The sequence below is a fragment of the Eschrichtius robustus genome, chromosome 16, assembly GCF_028021215.1.
Source record: "Eschrichtius robustus isolate mEscRob2 chromosome 16, mEscRob2.pri, whole genome shotgun sequence".
NCBI lineage: Eukaryota > Metazoa > Chordata > Mammalia > Artiodactyla > Eschrichtiidae > Eschrichtius > Eschrichtius robustus.
In genome coordinates, this window is record NC_090839.1 from 48779230 (window position 1) to 48796382 (window position 17153).

Sequence of the window (17153 nt, forward strand, 5' to 3'; positions counted from 1 at the left end):
CCTGCTGATGCAGTAGAAAGCAATGAGCCGGAACAAATCCGCAAAACTGATTCCTGAGCCTTCCAGGGAAAAGGCTGGAAAAGAGAGAGTTTGGAAACCAGCTGAGTGTCCCTGAGCGCATCCTGGGAAAGGAAAGGCCCTCAACATTGGATGTTGCCTGCTGCGAGGGCAGAAGCATCTCTGTGCTCCCTGACCGACTCCCGCACGGCTGATGGGAACCAGCTGTGCAGTCGCCAGACACAGGCCAGGGGAGGGGTTGGGGGCCTAGAAGTCTGGCCCCTGACTCATTGGAGCACGTGCTCCAGTGCCTGGTAAACAGACCAGCGCAGACTCAAATGACACAGCTATCTTTTTTTAAAGTTTGGGATGCAAAGCTGGGCAGGGTCAAGGGGCCAGACTGGCTGGAGTGAGAGGCCATCAGGAGACAGGGCTTGGGGGACACCAAGGCCCCACCGGCCCTTGACCCTCCCGGGCCGGACCTCCTGGGTCACAACCCTCTTTGCCAAAACGGGCCACTTCTGGTACAGACACAAGGCAGAGAAGGAGCTCGAGGCTTGGAGGATAACACGGGGTTCTCATAAATCAGCTTTGACTTCAACTCTGTAGGAAAGATTCTAAAATTCATTTACTTAGCCCCTACCCACTCCCACCGCCACCACCAAGCGTGCAAGAAATATTCTGGCAAGACGGTGTGCCATTTCGTACATCTTCTAGATGATGGAACAGACAGCGGCTTGACTTCAACAACTCATGTATTTGCCAACCACTCCTCACTCCCTCTTTGCCGAAATGCCACCCCTGCAGCCATTCTTCCAGCAACATTCCAAAGAGCCTCAGCTGTGTGAAGATTTCCTCATTTCCTCAATCAGACGAGTTTCTCTCCCTTCCATAGCCTCATTTATTTTGCTTATTACTTGCTTACGTTGTATTATTTCGCTTACTATTTCTGTAGCACCCCAAACACATCTATACCTCCACACATATACCATGAGCGACAGACAGACAGACACAGAAACAGAAACACACACACATGTGCACCACAATTTCGTGAGCTAAGTAAAAGGGAATGGACTTGGGGTAGGTTAACCTCTCTGAGCCTCGGTTTTCTCATCTGTAAAATGGACCATAACTGTACTTCCCTTGTCTCCCAGAAGGATAGTAGTGGGAAGTGCAATTTTTTAAAAAATGTAGTAACTTAGGGTCTTCCCTGGTGGTCCAGTGGGTAAGACTCCACGTTCCCAATGCAGGGGGCCCAGGTTCAATCCCTGGTCAGGGAATTAGATCCCACACACATGCCGCAACTAAGAGTCCGCATGCTGCAACTAAGGAGCCGGCACAACCAAATAAATAAATAAATAAACATTTAAAAAAAGGGAGTAACACGTGAAAGAAGTCTACACAGATATGAGGTGGTACTTATTATGAAACACACTGTCCAGATGTTATGACAAAATATCTTATGTTTTTAAAGCCAGTTCTTCCTCTCTCAGTGCACCTCAATTTGCAGAGAAGGTAGACCCTGGCCGGGAAGGGGAACCGGTGGGACTGAGGCCTGGTGGTCATCAGTCATAGGCAGGTTAATGCTTTACTCAGACTAGCTCTTTCAGCCCCTTTAAGTCACCTGGAGAGGACTAGGGAAGTGATAAAAGTCTTTACAAAATAGGGAGGAAAATTGTTCAGCCAGGGAGGGACCTCAGGTGAACAAGAAAAGTTTAAAGTACGAACACTAACTGTACTTATTGCGGGAGGGGAAGGAGGGATTTGCAGGCTAACTTATCATGGTTAACTTTGGCTGTTAGAAAGGATTTAAAAACCACTTCGGGGACTTCCCTGGCGGCGCAGTGGTTGAGAATCTGCCTGCCAATGCAGGGAACACGGGTTCGAGCCCTGGTCCGGGAAGATCCCACACGCCGCGGAGCAACTAAGCCCGTGTGCCACAACTACTGAACCTGCGCCCTAGAGCCCGTGAGCCACAACTACTGAGCCCGTGAGCCACAACTAACTGAAGACTGCGCGCCTAGAGCCCGTGCTCCACAACAAGAGAAGCCACCGCAATGAGAAGCCCACGCACCGCAACGAAGAGCAGCCCCTGATCGCCACAACTAGAGAAGAGTCCGTGTGCAGCAACGAAGACCCAATGCAGCCAAAAGCAAATATATAATTAAGACACAAAACAAAAAACCACTTAGATATATTGCTTCTTGGCTAGCTGAGCTTCAAAAGCCAACTCAGAATCACCGTTGTTCATTTAATATTTAATTCACTGCCTTTCAGATGGTGGGTTTGAAATCCACCTTCTGATTCCCTCCTAATGTAAATAAACCGGCGGATCATGAGCCAGGTTCAGTGACTGCTCAGATGACTTTGCACGTGGAAGCTTTTCCCTGAAGCCAGGGACCTTGGGAGAGGCCTGGAGGGAAAACCTCACGGGACCTGGGGCCAGTCATACATCACAGAGAGGATGCTCCAGGAACACCTCCTCCAGACCCAGTTAATGACTCCCGGGCTCAGCAAGACTATGAACTCTGGGCTGAGTGGAAGCCAGTATCTGCCCTGAAATTGGTCTCAGGACCTTCGGCTCCTTCAAAGGCAGGGACTGAGGCTTGCTCAGCTTATAACGAGAACCTGGTCTCCATCATCTTATTGGACAGTTGCCCAGCATCCAAACTCGCCTTCACACCTCAGCTTGCTCACCTGCGGCTCAGTGAAGCCTTCCCCTTGGGGGTGTAGGTCCATCTTCTGATTGCTACTGGGGGCCTGGCAGGACATCAGGACTGTTTGTTCCCTTTTCCATTGAAAACTTGGCCTTCCAAGATTTCAGATTTCCAGTGACCATGGTTCGGCAGAAAGAAACCAACACCCCTGACCACTATCCCTCCAAAACTTCAGCCAGTCCATTTTTCCAAAGGGCTAGATTCTGCCTACGATCAGCTGCCTTTCATAGCACACTGAACAGTGATGGCCTAGAGGGAACATGTCCCCTTCAGGGACTATTCACAGAGCTGTGCAGACGCACTCTTTGGCGTGAGAGCCCATAAAAAGGCTCAGTTGTGCAGCCCACCCTGCAGCTTAGTCATCAGCAAACCTGGGGACCACGCCCTGCATAACTGGGAAGAGGGCGAGGAAACCAGCCTCTGTTAGGCCCCTGCCATATGCCAGGCAGTAGAATGCGAACCTTGCACACAAGTTGTTTAACTGAACTGTTAACACTATACAGATAAGAAAACCGAGGCTCCTAGGGTAGGTTACCTGCCCAGTCATCCTGGGGACAAGCGATAGCGCTGGGACACAGACCCACGTCTGTCCATCTCAAAGTGCAGGCTCTCTCCTCTTCTACTTGCTCAAAGACCCCAGGCCCTCGTGTCACCGGGACCTAACCATCCGTTGACCACTTACTGTATGTGCTTTCCTTTATAGCAAATTCCTTGAGTGGGGCTCCAAATTCACAGGGCAGGCGAAGGGAGAGGACTTTCTTCTGCATTTTGGTGGATTTACGAACCAGGAAGATCTAGGGGAGGGGAAAAAAAATTCAAGCTTAGGAAACATCTCAAAGGCTGGGACCTGGGCATGTGATTACCTGCACACCCAGCATCCATGAGTGGAACCCCTCTCGTAGCCGAACTACACGGCCTAAGGCAGAACACTGCTGCCATGGAAAGGGGTGATGAGCAAGCAGGCCACAGATGCCCTTCTTTGGTAACCGGCCTCAGGAGAATCCCACTTTCCCTTTGACAGAACCTTCTCCATGAGGCTAAGTGTGCAAAAGCATTTTCAGTCTGGTGACTGCTTTACAGCTCACGGTACATATTCTCTAGCCTGTGTCTGATAAAGGCATGCTGGTTGACGAACCCTAAATTTCTAGACACAGGTAACACGGCTAAGCCATAGGTGGTGAATTAGAAGTTCTTTGGCTAATTTGGCTTATGGGTGTATTTAAGATAGAAATCTGAATTTGTTGCCAACAGTGAAAAAGCACAAGGTTTTTTGTTTTTCACGTTAAAATCCGAATGTTTAGCTTCTCTTGGAAAATGAGATGATAAGGCAAGACCAGGCATGGCCACATCCGCTGGAGCTGAAAATGGCAACTTCCCTTGGGAGACAGGTAGCTGGGCTCTGAGGTTCGCCACAGCCAACACTGAGGTTGGCGGTCCTAACTTTACTCCTGACTCGCTTCATTTTGTGACAGCTCCCTCCAGTTCCAAATAATGTCTTTAGATGTATGTTTAAACCCACCCAACTCCCAGTGCTGATCTCAGGAGACCATCCTATCCTCTGTCACTGCAGAGGTGAGTATGCCGCATACTGCTGTGCAGGCCATGCGCTGCACAACTCCAGGGGGCGCCATCTACTTAGACAACAAATCAAATGGCACTCCCTGGAGTTTGCAGTGTGGTGATCTGCTGCGTCCCTGTTCCCTCCTGGGGTACGTGAGCCTTCTCCAAGGATCCCATCCTGTCCTGTTTCTTTACCTACTTCTCTTTCCTCTGCATTTGGATACCTACTCTCTCCTGCTTTTCTACAGCCTTTTATTTTTTCCACCTAATCTTCATTTCTTTCTCAATGTCCAGTCAATAGCTCCTAAGATGATTTTTTGGGGAGGAGGGGTAACGGGAATTGGGTATCTGGTAAGGAGACAGGAAGATCTTAAGTTCCCTCTTTTTTCCCAGCACCCATAGGGAGGCAGCCAAAAAATTTGCCAGCTCTTGGGAGTCAATGGCTCTGGGTCACCCTGAAGCTTAAGCAGGTGCTTCCTCAATGCTATCGTGTTGAGTAAAAGCCCCAAAGTACTGGTGGGAGGTAGCTGCTGGTTGGTGGAAAGAAGTATCGCTCCCTTAGGGAGGTGGGATCTCCTTGAGCCTTGGGGTCAGGGAGGGCACAACCTCTAAGCTGTATCTCCTGAACATCTGAAACCTTAGGTCAACAGTTGGCAAAGCATGGCCTACAGACCAAATCCATCCTGCTGCTTGCTTTCACAAACACAGTGTTATTGACATACAGCCTTGCTTCTTGGTTTACGTACTGTCTATGGCTATGGCTGCCCTACGATGGCAGAGTTGAGTGGCTGTGACAGAGACTGTATGGGCTACAAAGCCCCAAATAGTGACACTCCGACTCTTTATAGAAACAGTTTGCCGGCCACTGTCTTAGGTTGTAGATGAATCAGGGATGGTGGCGTCCCAAGGACCAGATGCCACCAGAGCTGGTCTTTCAAATCTCTCTCCTTCACACACCTGCCCTTCCTTCTCTTCAGCATCCTCACTTCTCCTGGTGAACCGTGGCCTCTTCCGTCCTCACCCCGCCCTCGGCCTGCCCCACCCCATCAGGCAGGTCCTGCCCAGGGCTCAGGTAGGTGGAGAACCTTCTGCCTGACTTGCTTCCCATCAGGTCTCAGCAGGAATGGACGTGCCTGACTCCAGGAGCGGGGACGGGCAGGGAGGGGAATTGTTGCCTAGCAACATGGCAACCTCCCTCTTTAGAATTTTTTGCAGAAATACAGGAGCAGACAACTCAACCTGAAAAAAGTGGGGGCCTCACAGAAGGGGGTCCTGATCATATCGACCAAAACCAAGGGCAACAACCCGCATGCTGGCCAAGGAATTCTCTGCAGAGATGATCGAATACTGTGCTTGTCACCCTGAGTGTGTCCCAACAGAGGACTTAGTCCTTCTGCTTCTGTCAGATGAGAAACAAAGACTCACAAATCAAAAAGTGATAACTGACAAGCTCTGGCTGATAGGAAACTTAAAAATTTATTTTTGTGCCCAACTGTTACAACATTCTTCAGCCAGCTACTGAAGGAATTTTCTCCTTGCCTCTCCATCTATTTCTTAGTTTCTATCTCTTGTTGTGTGTTGTTTCCAGTATTATTTTATCCGTGATTTACTGTATTTATCCTTGTTTTGGAAGTAGACATTATACACAAGCGCTGTCCAGTAGAACTTTCTATGATGGTGGAAATGGTCACTACTTTGTGCTATCCATCCAATATGGTAGCCACCAACCCCTGGGACTAGTGAGCCCTTAAAATGTGGCTAATGCCACTGAGGAACCGAATTTTTTATTCTATTTCATTTTATTAATGTAAGTTAAATAGCTACATGAGGCAAGTGGCTACCATGTCAGACAGCACAGGAAATACCTACCCATCACTGAATAACATTTTCTGAGAAACTTCTACAGCATCATGGAGTGGGCTTGAGTAAGATTAGACTGGTCTTGGGTAGGGGGGAGCTGAAAAAACCCAACTGGACTTTGATCTGTCCCTGAGACAATCCAAGGAAAGGAGGATCACATTGACAGCCAGAGCAGACAAGACTATGGACATGGAACTTTTGAAGATTGGGTCCCACGTTGGATGGTTGGGCCCTGGCAGGGTTCCCAGGCTCATACTGAAAGGAAAACCACAGGGGCAACTGAGGACCCCACAACCAGACTCAACCCCAACCTCGGATCTCCAGAAGGCAGGCCCAGGGCCTCCAGCCAGCGGCCCCTCCTCAGGACCCAGGTGCCCGGTTATCCTGCAGACCTGCGTACACATGGTCACCGGGCAGAGGAAGGCAGAAAGACAAATCATGAAGGGCTCTGCTCCTGGGAGCTGCCTCCGTAATTTCCAGAATTTCTCTGCACTGGAACGAGGTACACACCGGGAACCGTGCTCCCTGCAGGCTGGGAAGAGCTCTCTGGAACGCCACGTCTGTCTTTCTCTTTAAGGAAGCGGCAGCCCTGCCCGCCTCCACATGCTTTCCCGCTTCTGAGTCTTACCCCTGGAGGCTGTGCCCGTAGGACTCCTGCCGCCTCGTCTTCGCTCAGACCCAGCTGCAGCCATATGGGGTGGGTGTGCAGGAGCCGGTCCAAGACGCTGAGCCTGTTGGACAGGCTGTCGTAGCCAGAGTCCCGGGGACAGGTCTTCACATCCTTTTCCTCGGAGTAGCCATCGTCCTTGTGTCTCACCATGCTAGGAGAGAGAACTGGCAGGGGTCAAACGACTGCGGCACGATCCCCCGCACAAGGACAGCATTCCTCGGTCCCCTAGGCGGGGCCGTCCTGTCATCACCACCTCCTTTGCCTTCCCCTCCAGGCTGAAAGCTTTCCGGGGGCAGACACCAAGCTCTATTTCACTCTTCATCTCTAATGTTACAGACAGTACTCAACAACACTCAACACACCCAACCTTCTACTTCTAACCCAGTTTTCACAAGGTTCTAAAAACATCCTAAATGCTGTTTACTCTGTCTTCTGCCATAGAACATTTCTTACTTTGAGCCAAACACCCTAAATGCTAAATTCCATATGGTAACCGTGAAGTCAAAAGCACGACCAGGCAAGCGCTAAGAGCAAACACTCACACTCACACACACTCATTTTGTACCCAAAGAACTGGATTTCGTTTCTTTCCAGGCACTTTCATTTTCATTACTATATTATTTCCAATAGAAACCCACAGTTGAATGGTGTGTTGTGTGTTATTCATAAAATCATATGAACATTATTCATAATTGCCATACATAAAGTGGAAACATCCCAAATCTCCATCAACTAAAGAATGGGTAAATAAAATGTGGTATATCCATACAATGGAATTTTATTCAGCCATTATAGTCATTCAGTCAATAAACCTTGAAGACCCCACGCTAAGTGAAAGAAGCCGGACACAACAGTGCACTGATTCTACTTATATGAAATATCTAGATTAGGTAAAAACATAGGGACAGAAAGATTAGTGGTTGCCGGGGATGGGGAGCGGCGTGGGGTATATCATGACTGCTAGTGGGAATGGAGGTTCTTTCGAGGTAACGAAAATGTTCTGGAATGAGGTGAGCTCATGGTTGTACAACTTTGTGAAATACTGAAAACCACAGAATTGCATGGCATGTGATAAGATCTCAAAAAAAAAAAAAATTGGACTTCCCTGGTGGCGCAGTGGTTAAGAATCTGCCTGCCAATGCAGGGGACACAGGTTCGAGCCCTGGTCAGGGAAGATCCCTCGTGCCACGGAGCAACTAAGCCCGTGCGCCACAACTACTGAGCCGGCGCTCTAGAACCCAGGAGCCACAACTACTGAGCCTGCGCGCCACAACTACTGAAGCCCGCGTGCCTAGAGCCTGTGCTCCACAACTAGAGAAGCCACCGCAATGAGAAGCCCGCGCACCGCAGCGAAGAGTAGCCCTCGCTCACCACAACTAGAGAAAGCCTGCGTGCAGCAACAAAGACCCAACGCAGCCAAAAATAAATAAATTTATAAAAAAAGATACCATATTGATGTCCATCATCTCCCTTGGCACCCAACCCTAACCCTGTTATTGAGTATTTAATCCCCATGCTACAAATGAGGAAACTGAGCCCCAAGAAGCTCCTGAGCTGTCCAGAGTAATAAAGAGCCATGAAATGGCAGAGGTAGAAATTCAAGAGTTCTGGTGTTCCTCCAACTTTGCAAGTAACAGGTGAGATCGTGAACACGGGATGGCTTGTATCCACGTGGTGTCTACTGTTGGCCAAACCTGTATAAATATTTTCTCATCTATTCCTCACGGTAGCCCTGAAAGGAGGTGCCAGGATCCCAGTTTTCAAAAAGAGGACCAGGAGGCTCAGGTTGCTTGAGGAACCTGCCCAAGGGCAGGCCTCTGTCGAGAGAGGGTGGAGACCCCTGCCCGAGGCTGCTTAAGCTCTGGGGTGTCTTCCCCTCTACCACGCTCAGCGGTCTCCATGAGCTGGTCATCAACATGGTCCTGGAACAGCCAGTGGGACCACCAGGCCTGACCATCCATGTTTGCACGGCCAAGTTCAGGCGGGTACACACCATCTTCAAATGTCTGCACCCAAAGAGAGCCAAATGTGTGGCCTGGAGGAAGGCTTTAACAGTGAGGAAGGCTTTAACTTGAACTCAGACCCTGACCATCCACGTCTGCACGGCCGAGTTCAGGTGGGGTACACAACATCTTCAAATGTCTACACTCAAAGAGACCCAAATGTGTGGCCTGGAGGAAGGCTTTAACAGTGAGGAAGACAGGTGGTGGGTCTGAATGAAGGGGAGGGGGGGAAAGGAGGTGTGTCACCCCCACGTGGACCACTCCACCCCTAAGAGGAAGCCCACCTAAATGAACATTTTGGGGCGTGCAGGCTCAGAAACAGCCCCCCACGATGACAGCACGAGGGCCGCCAGAGACCACCCCCCCCCCACCCTCTCCATCACCTCTTGACTTGCTCCAGATCTAAAGAATCTCGTGTTCCCATTCAAGATTTACATCTCCTCTGCTCTCAAATATGTGAGTGTTTTTCTTTACCGCTGCTGCAGTTTTCCAGATGGGATCATCTGTGCCCAGAAATGGCAGTTCCTCATTCTGGAAATGCCATTCCAGGGCCTTCAGGTATTTTGAAGTGAATCTTTGCAGCTCTAGGAACAAACTCTTCAAAATGAAGCTGGTGTTAAAACTCCTTTCCCATGAGGTAATGCAGGCAACTTTACAGCAGTGATTTTTCACCCCTGGCTGCCCATGAAAATCGCCTGAGGAGTTTCAATTTTTTTGATGGCTAGACTGCACCCCCAGATCAAACAAATCAGACACTTTGGGGCAGAACTGCAGACATCAGAATGGTTTAGGTTCCCCAGGAGACCCCAGGGCACAGCCAAGTTTACAACCATTGCTTTGCATCAGCGCTTGAGCCTGGGTGAGAAATCTCCTGGGGGGTGTGAAGCCACACTTCCTGGTTTCAGCCCCAGATATTCTGATTCTGCAGGTCCGGGGTAGGCCTAGGATTCTGCATTTGTAGCAGGTTCTGGGGTAACTCTGATGCTGCCAATCCCAGAACTTGAGTAGCACGTGCTTGAGACCTAAGAGCAAAATATGCACTTGAACTCAGACCCAATTAGGTTTTTTTTTTTTTTTTTTTTTTTTTTTGGAGGGGAGGGGAGACCAGTAACAAGCCATTGAAAGAGTTCTGGGAACTCTAATAAAGACATATTTCAGCCCTGCCGTCTCAAGTTGGTGATATTTTACCAAGACCAAATTCTACCACCTGTAACACAGCAATCCTGACACTCATGTGCTGAGAGTTGACACTTCTTCCTTCCTTAGAAGGGCCCATCCTGCTCAAGTTGTTAAGAAGCTATAGAGCAGAAACTAACACAACACTGTAAAGCAATTATACTCCAATAAAGATGTTTAAAAAAAAAAAAGAAAAGAAATATAAGAGTGAGAGAGATCCCCACCTCCCCCCCCCAAAAAAAAGAAGCTATAAAGCCTTTGTTCTGACAACCTACCTCACCTTTAAAAACCACGGCCTAGACAGGAAGGCGGTGAATAAGATTCATGGGGCCTCATAAGGAGCAACCATAAATTAGACCTTGTCTTTGCAAATGACTAAGCTCATGCTTGTCCCGCTTATCGGGGACAAGCCTTGGGAAAGAACTAATGAGGGAAATACTGAAACTGTAGTGGATGCTGTTGGCGCCCTGCCTGCCTAGACCCCCTTTACCAACCAGGCATCCATGCCCCTGCTGCTATGAGTGCTGGCTGCCAAAAGCTCACATCTGCCCCCTTCTCTGGACAACCCAGGAAGCTATGCCCTCCCCTGGGAGCAGATGCACTGCTCATGGACACACTGATACAGAGTGTAGGACAGGGCTTCTTGCCTCAAGGTGGAACGCGTCTGGGGTGCTAGTCCCACTTCAGAGCTCCCTGAGGGGTCAGGCAGAGGCAACACCCCTGCTGACATCTTTGCCTGGCTTCCTCCCCATCCCATCCTATAAGCCCTGTCTCTGGCTCTGTTTCTAGAGAATCCAACCCAAGAAAGAACCTGATGAGATGAATAGAACCATGATTTCTAAGACAGATGTCTGCATGCAAATTGTGAAGGTGGGCAAAGGATGAGTGGCTTATAAAAGATAAACCACGGAGTAGGAGACTCAGGAGATGGTCACAGTGGGAAGGCTGGCACCTGAGACCTGGCCAGATCCCTTTTTAAGCTTTGTCTGAAAGTGGCAAATAACATCTCATGAATGGATGTTAATGAAAGACTTAGGAAACAGAACGTTCACAGCCTTAAAATATCATCCCATGGATTCCTTATCCTGAAGAGGAGAAGATGACCTGACAGTGGAGGAACCTAGGAGACATCTCCCTGACCAAGCGATCAGGGTCAACATCTCCAGCACCTGACATGGTACCTCTGACCTCTGATGCTCTGAGAAGGTTATAACACCACCTAGTCCTCCAGCCCCCAAATGTATTTAACGTGAATCCACATGGGAGGAAACAGACAAATCCAAATTCAGGGACTTCTGCAAAACCACTGGCCTGAGCTCTTCAAAATGTCAGTGTGGTGAAAGATTATTTAAAAAAAGAAACTGTGGGTTATTGTAGATAAAAGGAGACTAAACAGATGTGACAACCATGTTGAGTGCACGGAATTGATCACATACGGCCTCAGAATAAAAAGCAGCTATAAAGAACAATTGGGGGCTTCCCTGGTGGCGCAGTGGTTGAGAATCTGCCTGCCAATGCAGGGGACACGGGTTCGAGCCCTGGTCTGGGAAGATCCCACATGCCGCGGAGCAACTAGGCCCGTGAGCCACAATTACTGAGCCTGCGCGTCTGGAGCCTGTGCTCCGCATCAAGAGAGGCTGCGATGGTGAGAGGCCCGCGCACCGCGATGAAGAGTGGCCCCCCCTTGCCACAACTAGAGAAAGCCCTCGCAGAAGAAACGAAGACCCAACACAGCCATAAATAAAAGTAAAAAAAAAAAAAAAAAACGAGCTAGGCTCATTTCATCTTAAAAAAAAAAAAAAAAGAACAATTGGGAATATCTGAAAAGGGTATATATTAGATAACACTGTATTGATATTTAATCTCCTGACTGTGATAGCTTTATTATGGTTATGTAGGAAAATGTTCTTGTTCTTAAGAGATGCATGAGATGCATACTGAAAAATTTAGAGGCAAAGTGTGAAAATGTTAGAAATTAAGTACCAAATGATCAGCCCCTCATGCCCTTCCACCCCCTCAAAAAAAGGGAAAAATATAGAGGTAAGGAAAATGTGGTAAAATTTCAACAACTGGTGAGTATGGGTGAATAGTACTCTTCTTGCAGCTTTTCTGCAATTTGAAATTTCTCAAAATAATAGGTTGGGGAAAATGGGATGGGAAAATATACAGCATCTCACTGGGCTTTTATGAGCGTAGGATTCATTTATTTATTCAACTATTACTACTATTTCCAAGTGTCTAGGCCCACTTTCATGAGGAGATGAAGCTCAATTATGGATTCAGTGAGACCTGCACCCACATGTGAAAATACTGGGCAAAGCACAGAATGCCCCACAAACCTAAGGTGCCTCCAGGGGCAGAGAACAAACACTGGAAAACTCAGACAGTATGTGCTCCCATTCCAACCAACCCGGGCCTCAGGGCTCTATAGCAGATGGGTGGCAACTACACCCGCTCTGGCGGGGGCAGGGCTCTCTAACATTCTGGTCACACTCAATTTAAGACTCTTCAGAGTGTGGGATGTGAGTGGCCTTTCCACTTGGCTGTATTCCCGTCATTCCCGGGACCAGGCGTTGGTAGCCTAGGCAGGTGCAAGAAAAAGTGATGGCAGCCCGCGCATCCTAATGCAGGACGGGCAGAGAAACCTGATCACAGAATCAGATTCAGTTCAGAGAAACCACAAACTTGTAGCAGCGTCCCCAAGGGATACTTTCTTGTCCTCCTAATCCAGAACCCCAGAGGACGGCACAGTTCATTGAGGCAGCTTCTAAGGTCCAGGGTCTAAACCAAAGTATATTCAGAAAGGCTCCCTTGTCCCTCCCAGTACACCACTCCCTCTCCCCAGCTCCAGCCCAAACAACACATTACTTTACCGTTAAGTCTTATTTTTTCAAATAAAGACAGGCAATTAAGAAAGCAATACATAAAATACAGGAAACTTTGACGTGAAGTTGTTTCAGTGCAGTCGATACACTCGACAACCTTCTGTATACAAGAATCCTAGCTCAGCTGTTGAATAGCAGAAATGAACTTTAAGGGAACTAGATACAAGGCAAAATGCCCAGCTGTTCCTCTCAACAAGGGTGGCACACGTCCATCTGGCGAATGGGTCTCAGCACGAGTGCAGTGCTCTGGAGGGCTCTGTCCTCAGTCAGGACATGGGGACAAAACAAGTACACAGAAAAAACAGAAAGCCCTCCAAACCTTTCCTGTGTGCATTAGAAACACATCATGAAGCTGAACAATTACATTTTTTAAATGGATAATTTATATCAACACCTAACGATAAGACGTACTTGATTATTTTTTAAGGACAAAAGCTATTTCAATTAAATATTTTAAATGTGCTAAGACTTTTCCTTTCTAGAGCAGAGTGTCATATCACAGTTCAATGAGAAAAGAGACAGGTTTAGTCGATTAACAACTTCAGAAAACCTCTCGTAGAATGAATGGCAAGTGCCCTGAGGAATTATATCTGTATAATTATATGATATATATATAAGGTGGGCTCCCAAACCAGATTCCATGGCTCCCTGGCTCGCTCTGTGTGTTTGCATGGAAGAGAGCAATGCACCTTTGCACAAACCCTATCCCATCTACCTTGGAATTCGCTACCTTTGCAATCTCCTTCATGGAAAAGCCGTCCTTATATTTTAACTAGGTTTTCTGCTTTGCCTCTACTAACAGAACTAGTGGGCTCTGTAAGTTGAGTCATGTGGAGACATGTGGATGACTAAATCTGCAGGATTATTTGGAGGAAGGATTATCACAACCCCCTAAAGTACACCTTGGCTTTCGGCCTTTGTCCCCTTCTTCCCTACTCCTCAATTCCTTGCCCCACACACCACCCTTGATCTCCTCTATCAGGCTTTACAAAAGGCAGTTCTCTTCGTGGAAGCAGTACCCTGCCCGCTGTGCCTGCTCTTTTCAGGCCAATCCTGGCGTTGGATGTGGGGCTGAGTAATTCACAAGGGCCGCCTTGTGGGATCTGAAGGGGTGAGAGACAGGCTCTACTTGGGTCTTACCTCCCAGGCCCTACCTGGATTTCCAGCAAAGATAACTCTCAGGGAAGACTCAGAGCTCTTCCTGCAGCCCGAGGGCTGGTTCCCTGAAAGTCACCAGTGGACCTTCCAGACCTTTAAGAAAACTAATAGTTTTTCCTTGCTTACACTGTAAAGGCCTAATAAACAGTCAGAGGATGAATCAAGAGAAACAGATGGGGCTGATTATTATCAATAAGATGCTAACGTCGTCAATAAAAAAAAACAAACAAAAAACAAGAGCAGAGCCCAAGGTTCCAAGTTGCTTTTGCCTAGGACTTAATTATGGCTTAAGAGTCATCTCATTGCCTATTTGCCTCACATAAAGAGCTGCAGTCCTGCTACAAAGCGAAGAACTCAAAAACAAAACAAAACCCTACCTGGTAGGATAGAATAGATTAATTCTGATATTTTATAACTTTTCAATGGTTTATTAAAAGTTGACAGTAATTCCGAAAGAGTGCTGGATACACTAAGGTAGTACATGGAAGCACAGTTTTTATTTTAATGTCCAGTATTTAATATAATAGTTACATGTATTTAGTGTAATTCCCAATTATGGTGGGGATATTTACTTTTTTCCCCATTTTTTATTGTGGAAAAATACACATGACATAAAACTTACTATCCTAACCATTTTTAAGTGGTATTAAATACATTCGTATTGTTGTACAACCATCAGTACTGTTAAAAAAGAAACAACAGGTCCCAAATGGAGTCACTTGTGCTGAGCTCATCAAAACTTACTACCTAACCTAAGTACGGTTTCAACCTTCCCCAGGAATGTGACCTTTAACCAGCCAGCTTGAAATTTCCTTGTAAGCACTAATAATATATTCAGCCTGAGAGACCCCTTCCTTTCCCTTAGGAAGGTGACATTGCCAAAAACAATGAATTCTTTGCTAATAATTTCATGTTTCCATTTCCTCTCTACCTTAAAAAACCTTTCCTTTTCTGCAGCTCGAGGGAGCTCCTTTCTCCTGGCTAGATGGGATCCTTCCTGATTTGAGAATCGTCCAATAAAGCCATTCACGTTCAGAACTGTTTTCCTCTTGCAAATCTGAAGCTCTATACCTGTTAAACAGTAACTCACATTCTTCCCTTCCCCCTAGTCCCTGGAAACCACCCTCTACTTTCTGTCCCTATGAATTTCACAACTCTAAATACCTCATATAGGGACTTCCCTGGTGGCGCAGTGGTTAAGAATCCGCCTGCCAATGCAGGGGACACGGGTTCAAGCCGTGGTCCGGGAGGATCCCACGTGCCACGGAGCAGCTGAGCTCGTGTGCCACAACTACTGAGCCTGCGCTCTAGAGACCGCGAACCACAACTACTGAGCCCGCGTGCCGCAGCTACTGAAGCCCATGCGCCTAGAGGCCGTGCTCCACAATAAGAGAAGCTACCGCAATGAGAAGCCCACACACCGCAACGAAGAGTAGCCCCCGCTCACCGCAACTAGAGAAGGCCCGCGGGCAGCGATGAAGACCCAACGCAGCCCAAAAAATAAAATAAATAAATAAATAGATAAATAAATAAATAATACCTCATATAAATAGAATCACGTGGCACTTGTCTTTTCATGACTGGCTTATTAAATTTATTTTAAAATAAATGTAACAAGTGAGTCAATTTAAAGAAAAATATGAGGTAGATGAAGAGTAAAGATGGTACATGAATAAGTGAAAAATCGTGGCACAATCAATGAAGCTTGGGCTGAGACAGTTCAAATGAGAAGAGAATATTTTTTCCGTATTAATCTTCACAAACCCTTCTCTTAGTTTCAAGGGGGAAGGTCATCCTGAGAAAAGCATCTATTTGCCCCTGCTCAGCCCCCTCCTTGCCCACGTTCGAGCTGTCCTTGAGTGTCCATAACTGACTCCGACCCGCCTGTCAAAACCAGGCTCAAATCCTGTCCCCAGCGCCCCACCCCCCGACCCGGGCTCCTGCAGGTGCGCTGAATTCCTTCACCCACTGTTTATATGCCTCTGGGGCGCTCACCCCATTTTACTCTGTATCACACGTATGTCTTTCTAGCCTGACTTCATCCCTTGGCCATACTCAGGCCTAACCCTGGGCAGGCGTGGAATAAATGCTTGCTCTGGGCCTGACGGGGATGGGGTAGGAGGTTGACTCCTTGTGAAGGAGAAAGGGGAGAAGCTCAGTGGGCAAAGAGAAGTGGGGGACCCTGGGTCTCCATAGCTTCCGCCTGGGTCCCCACTGCACATCCTCTGACTCAGGCCTGTCCTCAGCCAGGCCCCGACAATAGAATCTGGCCACTGGTTCCTGTCTCAGGAGACAAAGGGTTCTTGTCTCTGTGTTTACCAGGAAATGGGTGGGGAGGGGAAGCAGAATATGCCACCCCAAAATACGCCACTTTAGCAAGTGGATTGTTTCAAGTTGAAGACTCAGCCCAGCTGACTCAGAGAGAGCTACCTTCCCCTTAACTGCCTGAAAGAACTTGGATAGAGGCCTGGCCAGGAAGAGAGCTACTGGCAAAGGCGACCTTCCGTAACAGAAAGACTTCTCTGCATCGCAGACACCTGTTTACCAACACGTGCTCCTCTCACCTTCCTGTGAACTGTCTTCTCCTCTTTGAAGCCCCAGATCCCGAGCCCTTTCCTAGCTCAGGGTGGCACAGAAGCCTTGTTTGCCTGACCGTCTTTGGGTTTCATGCCTTTGGGGCCCCTTTACGTACAAAATTTGTTTTTCTCCTGTTAAGGTCTTATGTCAATTTAATTACTAGATCAGCTATAGAAGCTAGAGGGTAGAAAGGAAAGTTTTCCTCCCCTACAGCTGCAAAAATCACCACAGCCAGCAAGAGCCCCCTGGCCTCTGGCCATCTCAGGGCCTGGGGCGAGAAAAGAAGCAGCCCAAATCTTTCCAGGGCGACAAATCCAAACTTTTAGCAGCTCTGTCCTCACTGCTCGTGTGTTTCCTTCATGGACACCCCCTCCAGCCTCCCATTGAGCAGCAAGGGGTAGGCTTTGGGTGTAAAAGTCGTTGCTGAGTTTTGGTCTAGAATTGTACTTCCACGCCCGCCAGACAAAGGGCATTGGTGCTAAGCTCTCCAATCAAGGCCCCCAAATACAGAATGCCTTCCCCACCACTGGGGATGAGACTTAGAATTCCA

At 48.0% G+C, this 17153-nt stretch overlaps 1 protein-coding gene across 9 annotated transcripts in view; it reads right to left on the minus strand.

Annotated features, from left to right (window-relative positions):
* The window catches only part of RIN2 (Ras and Rab interactor 2), a 230951-nt gene that overhangs the window by 42086 nt on the left and 171712 nt on the right, over positions 1-17153 (minus strand). For 8 of the 9 annotated variants that reach the window (XR_011076831.1, XM_068565237.1, XM_068565238.1 and 5 more), the window contains 3 exons: positions 6763-6955; positions 3397-3508; positions 2-74 (listed from right to left, as the gene is read on the minus strand). Coding sequence is in view for 8 of the 9 variants with exons in the window: in XM_068565237.1 (XP_068421338.1) it covers positions 2-74; positions 3397-3508; positions 6763-6955 (378 nt within the window). In the remaining variant the exon portion in view is untranslated. Of the gene's footprint in view, position 1; positions 75-3396; positions 3509-6762; positions 6969-17153 lie in introns of all 9 variants that reach the window. The other variant, XM_068565235.1, reaches the window with a different exon arrangement.